Source organism: Aptenodytes patagonicus, chromosome W (genome assembly GCF_965638725.1).
Source record: "Aptenodytes patagonicus chromosome W, bAptPat1.pri.cur, whole genome shotgun sequence".
NCBI lineage: Eukaryota > Metazoa > Chordata > Aves > Sphenisciformes > Spheniscidae > Aptenodytes > Aptenodytes patagonicus.
The window spans coordinates 38,975,650-38,987,733 of NC_134981.1; the positions used below are offsets into that span (position 1 = coordinate 38,975,650).

The 12,084-nt window shown below is 43.5% G+C and overlaps 1 protein-coding gene across 1 annotated transcript in view; it reads left to right on the forward strand.

Moving 5' to 3' along the window:
• LOC143172245 (phospholipid phosphatase 1-like) overlaps positions 1–12,084 on the forward strand; it is a 70,141-nt gene that overhangs the window by 42,188 nt on the left and 15,869 nt on the right. The window contains exon 5 of the mRNA XM_076361470.1: positions 7,879–7,936. Within this exon, the coding sequence (XP_076217585.1) occupies positions 7,879–7,936 (58 nt within the window). The remainder of the gene's footprint in view (positions 1–7,878; positions 7,937–12,084) is intronic.

The following is a 12,084-nucleotide window of genomic DNA, read 5'->3' on the forward strand; positions in this document are numbered from 1 at the left end:
GACCTGCAGCTCTGTCTGACACTTATTCCCCTCCAGATCAATGGAATGGGTAACATGAATGTCAGTGGAAGCTTTGAGTCAGACTTGGAGAATCCAGAGAACTTGAGGATAGAAAGGACGTGCTGGCTACTCCAGTGTGTGGTTTTATTTGCTTTGGTGTGGGACTGTGCATAATGTTTTGCTGGACTTCCTGTTTTTCCTCTAAGGGATCATTCCGTAATTCAACAGTTATATTGGGAAGATTCCCTTATCATTCAGCCTCTGTCAGGTTTACTGTGGCACCACAGGATATGCTTTCTTCTGGTTTATCCCTTTCTACTGCCATTTCTAACACTTTAATATCTCACCATTTAATGCTTCACTGTGCCATATGTATTTAGCTCTTTTCCTAGTCTCTTGTTTCACTAAGGCTATTCATTTCCCTTCAGAAGGGACATGTGAGGAAGGAGAGGCGGTGGGGTGGCTCTGTAAGTTAGGAAGTGTTTCAATTGCCTAGAGCTCAACGATTGTGATGATGATAAGGTCAAGTGTTTATGGGTAAGGATGAGGGGGAAGGCCAACAAGGCAGATATCCTGCTGGGAGTCTGTTATAGACTACCCAACCAGGATGAAGAGGCGGATGAAGCATTCTACAAGCAGCTGGCAGAAGTCTCACAATCACTAGCCCTTGCTTGCTCCTCATGCAGAGAGGAAATTAGAAAGGCAAAAGCCCAGCTAGAATGCAATCTGGCCACTGTCATTAGAGACAACAAAAAATGTTTTTACAAATATATTAATGACAAGAAGAGAGCCAAGGAGAATCTCCATCCTTTATTGGATGCGGGGGGGAACATTGCCACCGAGGATGAGGAAAAGGCTGAGGTACTCAATGCCTTCTTTGCCTCAGTCTTTAACAGGCAGACCAGTTATCCTCAGGGTATTCAGCCCCCCGAGCTGGAAGACAGGGACGGCGAGCAGGATGAGCCCCCCATAATCCAAGAGGAAGCAGTTAATGACCTGCTACGCCTCCTGGACGCTCACAAGTCTATGGGGCCGGATGGGATCCACCCGAGGGTGCTGAGGGAGCTGGTGGAGGAGCTCGCCAAGCCACTCCCCATCATTTATCAGCAGTCCTGGTTAACGGGGGAGGTCCCGGATGACTGGAGGCTTGCCAATGTGACGCCCATCTACAAGAAGGGCCGGAAGGAGCATCCGGGGAACTACAGGCCTGTCAGCCTGACCTCGGTGCCGGGGAAGATTATGGAGCGGTTCATCTTGAGGGCGCTCACAAGGCATGAGCGGGACAACCAGGGGATCAGGCCTAGCCAGCACGGGTTCATGAGAGGCAGGTCCTGCTTGACCAACCTGATCTCCTTCTCTGACCAGGTGACCCGCCTAGTGGATGAGGGAAAGGCTGTGGATGTGGTCTACCTGGACTTCAGCAAGGCCTTTGACACCGTCTCCCACAGCATTCTCCTAGAGAAGCTGGCGGCTCACGGCTTAGACAGGTGTACTCTGCGCTGGGTCAAAAACTGGCTGGACGGCCAGGCCCAGAGAGTTGTGGTGAATGGAGTTCAATCCAGTTGGCGGCCGGTCACGAGCGGTGTTCCCCAGGGCTCAGTTTTGGGGCCGGTCTTGTTCAATATCTTTATCAATGATCTGGATGAGGGGATTGAGTGCACCCTCAGGAAGTTTGCAGACGACACCAAGTTGGGCGGGAGTGTTGATCTGCTCGAGGGTAGGAAGGCTCTGCAGAGGGACCTGGACAGGCTGGATCGATGGGCCCAGACCAATTGTATGAGGTTCAACAAGGCTAGGTGCCGGGTCCTGCACTTCGGCCACAACAACCCCATGCAACGCTACAGGCTTGGGGAAGAGTGGCTGGAAAGCTGCCTGTCGGAAAAGGACCTGGGGGTGTTGGTTGACAGCCGGCTGAACATGAGCCGGCAGTGTGCCCAGGCGGCCAAGAAGGCCAATGGCATCCTGGCCTGTATCAGAAATAGTGTGGCCAGTAGGAGTAGGGAAGTGATCGTGCCCCTGTACTCGGCAGTGGTGAGGCCGCACCTTGAATACTGTGTTCAGTTTTGGGCCCCTCACTACAAGAAGGACGTCGAGGTGCTGGAGCGTGTCCAGAGAAGGGCAACAAGGCTGGTGAGGGGTCTGGAGAACAAGTCTTATGAGGAGCGGCTGAGGGAACTGGGGTTGTTTAGCCTGGAGAAAAGGAGGCTGAGGGGAGACCTCATCGCTCTCTACAACTACCTGAAAGGAGGTTGTAGGGAGGTGGGTGTCGGTCTCTTCTCCCAAGTAACTAGCGATAGGACGAGAGGAAATGGCCTCAAGTTGCGCCAGGGGAGGTTTAGGTTGGACGTGAGGAAAAATTTCCTTACTGAAAGAGTGGTTAAACATTGGAACAGGCTGCCCAGGGAAGTGGTTGAGTCCCCATCCCTGGAGGTATTTAAAAGACGAGTAGATGAGGCGCTTAGGGACATGGTTTAGTGGGCATGGTGGTGTTGGGTTGACGGTTGGACTCGATCTTAGAGGTCTTTTCCAACCTTAATGATTCTATGATTCTGTGATTTCCCTATAAGACTGTTGCACTTTTCTTAAGCGTTTCTGTGAATTCATTTGTCCTTACAAACACATTATATGGAGTCATGACATGAGCTTGTTTACTGAACTCCAGTGTTCAGTAATTCATTTATGAAATAATGCACTGTACAAAATAATGCACTTTACAAAATACTGCCAAGCGGAACTTACTACCTAAAACATGCTTTTTCTTTGCAAGTGATAGTGATTCTTTTATTTTTCTACTAATTCACATACTTGTGTGTAACTGCTAGAATTGCTCTATCCACAGAACTATCACTTTAACAGCAGTTGACTGTTAAGCTGTTTAAATGGGGAGAGGGGGGAAAAGTTGAATGCTGGAAATGGGTAGTGGCTCTAATTGGGGGCAGATATAAAACACAATATACTAGACCATATAGGTGCCACAAGAAATCAAAATCTAAACTGCGGTGTTTGTAGAGCATTGTAGATGTGTGGGTTTTGTGGGTTTTTCCAAACCATCTCAGTCTCCATTGAGAAGACTTCTCTTTTGCCATTCTGTACTTCTGTAAATGTTATAGAGAGCTTAGCAGATTTATGGACATGGCTCTGTACAGCTCCACAAGATAACACAACTTATCTAGTGCCTTCCTAGCAAAGTCTTGTTCCTCAAGCTGTACTGTGTTTCCTTGTAGAAGGCTTGAATAAAGGGGACCACACAGTTTAGTTTATACTGTGAGGTTTACTGTCCGGTTTAGAGGATTCAAGAAACAGTACCTTTTATCAGGCAGGTTCTGCTCTCTAGGCTAAGTTGCCTCGTGTGCATGGAAAGGAATAGAACAGAATGAAAGGGTTGTAGGTGTCAAATCCTGCAAGGCAATCTGTCTTAGACTTGCTTATCTCGGATTAGAAATCCTGGCTAAAAGTACTGAGTGGTTCAGTTCATTCCAATTACTTTCTTGCAGGAATTGTTTGTACTTCAATTATTTTTCCAGGTAATCTTTAAAAATGCAGACTTACAATAACAGACTAGTGATTAATTGTAATCAGTCTTATGGCAACTTTTTTTAGAAAGTACAGTGTTTTTACTTTCATCTTTATTGTAAACCATGTGAAGTTTGTGGCAAAACTAAGTTTCAAGAAAGCTAAACAGCCCTTAAATTACCTTGTTTTAAGACCTTTTTGAGACATGCAGCTGTACTGTATACATTAGAAACTGAGAGTATACTTTAGACCTCAACTGAGATCTGAAACTGATTTCATGTTACTACTTAAGGCATTCTTCTAACTTGGTAGTAATATATTGTCCAAGTAGAAATAATTAAAGCTTATGCTTTTTCCTGTTAAAATGAGGCCTTGCTCCTCACATCAGAAGTGATCTGTGAGGTAGATACTGATGGAGTAAAAGGTATGGATCTCTGCAAAGCTGTTCTTTTGATGTCAGACTTTGCCATTTCGGAAAGAATCAAAATAAGACTTGCCAACTCTTTCATGACACTACAGTTTCACTGAATAGTGTTCTAATGTTCATTGGAAAAAGATACGGTCCTGAAATCTGATGTGCAAATTCCTACTGAGATAATTTAGCCTTTCCTTTATTAGTGAAAGGTAGGAGTTTTGAGTGTTGTCTGTACCATTTTACTTATAAATGTATTTTCTTCTAATACTTCTGCATTCTTGAGACCAGTAAATACTGGTTGTTTTTTTAATTAAAAAATTATTTATTTATTTACTAAATGCTGGCTCATGGCAAGCCAGCACTTGCAGTATGGTCACAAAGAAGCCTGGGCTGTGCAGCTGCTTGGCTGGTTTGATAGATAGGATGTTCTCCTGGCTTTGGGAAGATGATGTTTGCATGCTGAGGAATTGTTGGGAAATTTTTCCATCGTTAAACTTAATGTTTGAAGGAGTCTTAAGAGTTTTTTTAAATGTGTGGGTTTTTTTTTTTTTTAAGTCTAGAAACAGCAGTATTGCCAAAGAAATTTCACTGGGATTGCACAATGTACAAGTTGGATCAATACTTTGTCCCAGTTGTATTTCTGGCAATACTTCATGTGCTAAGCACAACATTTTCAATCATGTACAGCACATTTATCTATGCCTGATGAGAATGCATTTAAATTTTGTAATCTTCAACTTCGAACGAGGCATTCTTAATGTTACATTGGGCTAATGCATGCCTAAAACAAAGAATGTCAGTAGTCAACAACACCTTTAAAATGGTATAGGAATTCCAAAATAAACTTAAAGAATTGTATTTATTCCTTCTGTCATTCATTAGCCTTCTGAAATCCTCCAATTGGCAAAAGGTTGCCTTTAGGAATTGTAGGAAACGTCATCTTACGGACAACAGGAATAGCCCCAAAGTCAGTGGATAAAATATTGGCTTAGGAGCCAGGAATTCCTTATTCTGTATCTTCTGTTTTGTAGAACAGCATGCTTTGCTTTCATGGCTCAGACAATGTGTTTGTCGGGAAGGACAGAGCTCTTCAAAATTCTTATTGTATTGGCTTTCATAGTGGACTTTTGCCCAGAGACTTTAACTGGTGAAGAATTAGAGTACTAAAGTGAAGAAGGGATGTCTAGCAAAAGTGCAATCTTAATGTTTTTGAATTTTAAACATCTGAAGATAACACATTGTCAATACAGTTTTTCTATTTAAGAATTGAATTGAAAAATATCGTGTGTGTGTGTGTGTGTATACACACACAAAAGTAATCTTGTTATTCTTTTCAGATTGCTTGTTTAGTATCTCTGAAACTGAAAGCTATTGACAGTGTTTGGAATCAAATATAAACCAAGAACTCTAAAACCTACAGAGGAAACTTATGTGGGTTTTTTCTTTCCGGTGTCTGATGCAGTTTCTTAATGTTGTGCATGCAAATTAATTTAACAAATTTTACAGTTTCACTTGTGCACAAGATTGCTTTATTGCCACCTTTGTGGTATTTGAGTGGTGAATGTTGAACCCAATTATCTTACTGCACATCAGAGCTGCCTTCATTACTCTTGGTCCGAAGAGTAGAAACGTTTCCCTTGACCAGGAATTTCTCTGGACCCAGGCTCTCTACCTGTCTTTAGGCACTGAAATAGGGATGTGCTGTGATACCTGCTGGATGTGGTAGAGGGCAGCCTGGAGACCTATGAAACTTTTTATTAAGTTGGCTTTGTTTGTGTATGCCAAACTCTCTTAAGCAAGGAGTGCTGTGTTATGTAGCCAGAAGCCTGGCTGTGACCTGGCTGATAGCCTGTGAAACAGCACAGTTACAAGGCTCTGCACATAACATAGAAAAAAACAGTTTAAGTACAGTTTTTGATCTCTCCACTTAAGCCTGAATCAGAAATGTCTTTCCATTTTGCTGTCTCTTCTTGACAAAGAGGTGGGTGGGATTTGTTTTAAGCCTCTGCTACTCAGCTCCTTGCAGAAACCACCTGCGCAGGGGAGGACCTTGCTGAAGGCACCCTGTTCTAGGAGTCCACAGGACTGTCAGCATCAACTGTCAAGTCCCTTCAGTCTGGACCTGCTAGAAGCCTTTAAAAGTTGACGGCAATGGTGCCACTCTTTAAATGAGATATTGTATTGGATTTGCGTGGCAAGGTTTTGGTAGCGGGGGAGCTACAGGGGTGGCTTCTGTGAGAAGATGCCAGAAGCTTCCCCCATGTCCGATAGAGCCAATGCCAGCTGGCTCCAAGACAGACCCGCTGCTGGCCAAAGCTGAGCCAATCAGTGACAGTGGTAGCGCCTCTGTGATAACATATTTAAGAAGGGGGAAAAAAACTGCTGCGCAACGGCAGCTGGAGGAGAGGAGTGAGAATATGTGAGATAAGCAACTATGCAGACACCAAGGTCAGTGAAGAAGGAGGGGGAGGAGGTGCTCCAGGTGCCGGAGCAGAGATTCCCCTGCAGCCCGTGGTGAAGACCATGGTGAAGCAGGTTGTCCCCCTGCAGCCCATGGAGGACCCCACGCCGGAGCAGGTGGATGAGCCCGAAGGAGGCTGTGACCCCGTGGAGAGCCCACGCTGGAGCAGGCTCCTGGCAGGACCTGTGACCCCATGGAGAGAGGAGCCCACGCTGGTGCAGGTTTGCTGGCAGGACTTGTGACCCCGTGGGGGACCCACAATGGAGCAGTCCGTTCCTGGAGGACTGTACCCCGTGGAAAGGACCTACGCTGGAGCAGTTTGTGAAGAACTGCAGCCCGTGGGAAGGACCCACATTGGAGAAGTTTGTGGAGGACTGTCTCCCGTGGGTGGGACCCCACACTGGAGCAGGGGAAGAGTGTGAGGAGGAAGGAGTGTCAGAGACAATGTGTGATGAACTGACCACAACCCCCATTCCCCATCCCCCTGTGCCGCTCGGGGGGGAGAAGGTAGAGAAAATTGGGAGTGAAGTTGAGCCCAGGAAGAAGGGAGGGGTGGGGGGAAGGTGTTTTAAGATTTGGTTTTATTTTTCATTACCCTACTCTGATTTGATTTGCAAGAAATTAAATTAATTTCCCCAAGCCGAGTCTGTTTTGCCTGTGACGGTAATTGGTGAGTGATCTCTCCCTGTCCTTTATCTTGACCCACGAGCCTTTCATTATATTTTCTCTCCCTTGTCCAGTTGAGGAGGGGGAGTGATAGAGCAGCTTGGTGGGCACCTGGCATCCAGCCAAGGTCAAACCACCACCGATATCCAAGTATGAAGCTATTCATACAAGTATTAGATGAAGTGTCATCTTTTGAGGTTGGCTGGCTAATGAACTGCCTTCCTGCCTTTTCCCCTACCCTTCAGTGATAGATGATAGTGGTCTGTATGAATTGGTACATTTAACAAACATATGTATACATGGTATGAACATCTAGATATGAGTAGTTAACTACTGCCTCTTGATGGTGACCAAATGCAGCTGCTCAGTTTGGGTGATTAATGTGTCATTTATTCTCATATGCATACTGTGACTTTCAGACAACTAATTTTTAAAATTGATAATATTTACAGTATTTTTGTTCTGGTATTTATCAAGAAAATGAAACAAATAAATACACTGCTTTAAAGGACACTTTATTTCTAGCTTTGAGGATGTGTTCACTTGCTGTTCAAACTTCAGTTAAAGGACTAGAAGTTACTACCTGATGTTGAGATCAGCTTAATACCAAAATAGGATAGCTGCTGAGTAGTGAAGTCTGTGCTGTTTGTCAAAAGCTGTTGTCAGACATGAGTGAGTGCTGTTTTGCCTAGGTAGCCTCCTTGAAGAAAAAGCATGGGGATGTTTGCATTTTACCAGTTCACTTGTGTAAGATAACTTAATATCACTGTAGACTGAGTGTTGCAAATGAAAACAATGAAACATCTACTCTATTCTCTTCCAGACTATCGTTTTACTCTGACCATTCTTCATTCTCCATGTACTGCATGCTCTTCCTAGCAGTAAGTATGCTCTTTCCATCTACATGGCAACAAAGTCTGTTAGTTATCTAGTACAAAATTAAAACATTTACTTGGCTGCTTTGTGCAAGGGACACTTCTTTTGTAGGATGTTTGTCTGAGATACGTGGATTTGTAAGATAAGGCCACTGATACTGGGACAAGAAGTAGCAGAATTATATTCAAGATACCTAAAAATATTTAATATGGTAGTTGGCTTGTGTGTCTTGTCCCAAACGAACCTGTTTACAGTGGGTTTGGAAAATACGCTGCTACTTAAATTTGGTTATATTAAAAGTATTGCAAGCCATAAATAAAAAAAATATAAGAAGATATGTCTCACTTAATGAAACATGCAAAACCTACTTTAAAAAACAAAACAAAACAAAAAAACCCAACACACAAAAAAACCCAACAACCAAAAAAGACACCCCCCCCAACCCCCCCCCCAAAAAACCTAAAATTAAACCCTGATCAAACATGGGTGGGCCCATAAGCACAAAACAGCAGATCAATTTGAATTTTAAATTGCTTTTAATTTCCTCCTATCTTTTGGGGGCAGGGAGGGAGGGCACAGGAAGCAAGGGGAAAGAGATCTGTCTGTGGAAGTAAATATAAATTAGAAGATCATTTCACTAATAAGTACTATATATGAGGATTTGAGTGCTTCAATTGGAGCCTAATACATTTCAGTCCAAATTGTTATAAGTTGGCTACGGCAAATTATCTTCACTCCTAGAATAAGCTTTGTAACAGTAAAAGATTGATTTGGTTGTTCTCCCCCTGCTAATTTGTAACACAGAAGGCATTAAACAATTTTGTGCAATTTTGTTGTTAATGCAGTTGTAAAATTAAACTCTAGTCCTGGGTATAAATTACTAACATAATACATACATGTCAAGACCTTCACAGAGCTCAGATTCAATTTGCCTTCCCATCTTGATGCATTTTCAATTTTTTATTGTCTCTTTTGGCAATAGTGTAACATCCAGATTATTCAAAATGAACTACACACACACACTACACACACACACCACACACACACACACACACCCCGCCTCGAAACAGCACACGCAAAAGGGTGGCTCTTTAGTATGGCATAGGTCTTTAATTTGATTTTTGTCTGGAGAAGCTGAGCTTTTTCAGAAGCCCAGTGTTCAGTTTGGGTCTATCACTGCAGTTTATTTATAGCGAAACCTGTTTAGTTCCTCTCCCCTCTTACCTGTCTTTGTTTACTGTAAATACAAAGGGTTCATAAAAGTATTATGTCCTGGGTTTGACTGCAGTATAGCACAACTCCCTATTTGTCAGCTGTTTAAAAAAAAAAAAAAAAGTCAAGTGTCTTTACTTGCTCATTATGACTGGCAGTCTCCAAAATTATATAGGTCCACTTGTGATGTGATTCCAAAAACAAAAACCATGGATCAAACCCACTATTTCCATAATACAATGAAGCAATTACTGCTATGTAGCAACCTAATACTGATTTGCTCCATTGCGTTCAGCCATACCTGTCTGATCTATATCTTCTCCGCGCATAGTTTTGTTGAGCAATGCGAGAATGTGATACTGCCACCTCTCAGAAGCACAAACTTAGAGACAAGAGAAAATTTACTAGGTGTGTGGTAATGAGTATGATTTATAATTTATACCAACTGGATGTCGTGGTTTAACCCCAGCCAGCAACTAAGCACCACACAGCTGCTCGCTCGCTTGCTCCCCCCCGGGTGGAATGGGGGAGAGAAGTGGAAGGGCAAAAGTAAGAAAACTCGTGGGTTGAGATAAAGACAGTTTAATAGGCAAAGCAAAAGCCGCACACACAAGCAAAGCAAAACAAGGAATTCATTCACTACTTCCCATGGGCAGGCAGGTGTTCAGCCATCTCCAGGAAAGCAGGGCTCCATCACGCATAACGGTTACTTGGGCAGACAAACGCCATCACTCCGAACGTCCCCCCCCTTCCTTCTTCTTCCCCCAGAAGAAGGGGGAATATGCTGAGCATGATGTCATATGGTATGGAATATCCTTTGGTCAGTTGGGGTCAGCTGTCCCAGCTGTGTCCCCTCCTAACTTCTCATTTGGCAGGGATCTGAGTCTCTGAACTTTTACCTCCATCACATGCATGTGTAAGTAGAGTCCTGCTTACTGCAGCCTGGGGCAATGGTTGTGGTCAGGAAGATTTCTCAGATGGTACAGACTAAGAAAGGAGATGCTATTTTCAAACCTTGCATCTGTTAATTAAAATCTGTGGTATGCCCTGGCTGCCCCTCCCACCCCCACCCATTGCTTGCTGTAAATCTGAGACCATCTTTAGTTTCAAACAATTGAATATAATATAATAGAAGCTGTGCTGAACAGCTTGGACTTTAGACCTTGTTTGTTAAACCTACTAGGATTTAAAAAAATGCAGCCTTTGGCAAGAAGGTCAAGAATTTTTTATTTTCAAGATACTAACTTCTTTATGTGGGTTGAATAATGCTTTCTGTAGCTGACTGTTGCATGGTTTGTTATGTTTGTTTTTTTTTTAATCCATGCAAAGGAGCTTGTGTGGAGAGTTCCTGAACTACTGAGATAAGATATAGGCAACTATGAACCTTACCTGTCTCGGGGTTTGTGTGTGTGAGCTTTACTCTTAGCAACCTTCTGCATGGGGGAGAGGTGGGACAGTGGGAGTCAAATCCATCCTCTGCCACTTTGAAATGCTGTAATGGAGCATGTCCAAAAAAGAGCAACAAAGCTGGTGAAGGGTCTAGAGCACAAGTCTTATGAGGAGCGGCTGAGGGAACTGGGGTTGTTTAGCCTGGAGAAAAGGAGGCTGAGGGGAGACCTTATCGTGCTCTACAACTACCTGAAAGGAGGTTGTAGCGAGGTGGGTGTCGGTCTCTTCTCCAAAGTAACAAGCAATAGGACAAGAGGAAATGGCCTCAAGTTGCACCAGGGGAGATTTAGATTGGATATTAGGAAGAATTTCTTCACCGAAAGGGTTGTCAAGCATTGGAACAGTCTGCTTGGGGAAGTGGTTGAGTCACCATCCCTGGAGGTATTTAAAAGATGTGTAGATGTGGTGCTTAGGGACATGGTGTAGTGGTGGACTTGGCAGTGCTAGGTTAATGGTAGGATTCGATGATCTTAAAGGTCTTTTCCAACCTAAATGATTCTATGATTCTATGAAATACAGAGCCAGTGTCAGTCCTGGTTCAGCAATGAAATAAAACTTGCTGTGGCTTTGCATGCTGCTACAGAAACTGTCCTTGTGTTTGTTCAGTCCTGTAGTAACTGCAAGACAGCATGGCTTAACTGGGCTCCCTTAAACTAGAAGGGTACGAATGTCTTTAACAAATGTCATGTTAAGAGAGTTAAACAGTAAGTGATTTATTGGAGATTAGTTTGTTATTCAGTAAACTTGTTAATGAGTAGCCAGAACCCTGGCTGGAGGAGAAGGTGTTCTTCATCTCTTCCTGCACCCGTTTCTTGTCTTGTCTCTGGCTGAGCTATCACCCAGTACAAATAATAAGAGGCTTTGTGGAGATTAGACGACTTCTTTCTTCTGTCCTGAAACTGTTGGGAGGCCTTCAGAAGGACATGAAGAAGGTTAACTCCTGCGCAGGATGTTTTTTCCTTGCTGATTAACATAGCATTACTGCATACCAACCTTTGCAATAAATGTGGTCTTTTTAAAAAAAAAAAAAAGTAAAAAACCAAAAAGTACAGATGTCTTCAAGCAGACAGCTACTGCAGGGGAAGGTTAGGGAAGACTGCTTTCTAACCCTCCCATGTGGCAAGGCAGAGTGCTGCCACTGGCTCTAAACCAAACCAGTGGCACTTGATGACCTGTTCGTTAACTGAACTCTGATGCTGGCTTCATCTGCTCTTTGCACACTTACTCCAGCCACAGACTGAGTCATGAGCAGGACAGAATCATTAACATGTGGCATTACTCATAGGCAGTATTAATCATAACCAGACACTAGCATGCTGGTTTCTGGAGAGACTGGAGGAGTCTGCCATGTGTGCATACTGCAGAAAGCATACTCTTAAATGTTACTTGCTGAACACATGTACCGTGTCAGGTTATGCATTTCAAAAATGAGGGAACATTTTGGGGGAATCAAAGGGAAAATGATCTCTGCCACAGACAGCACAAACACTGC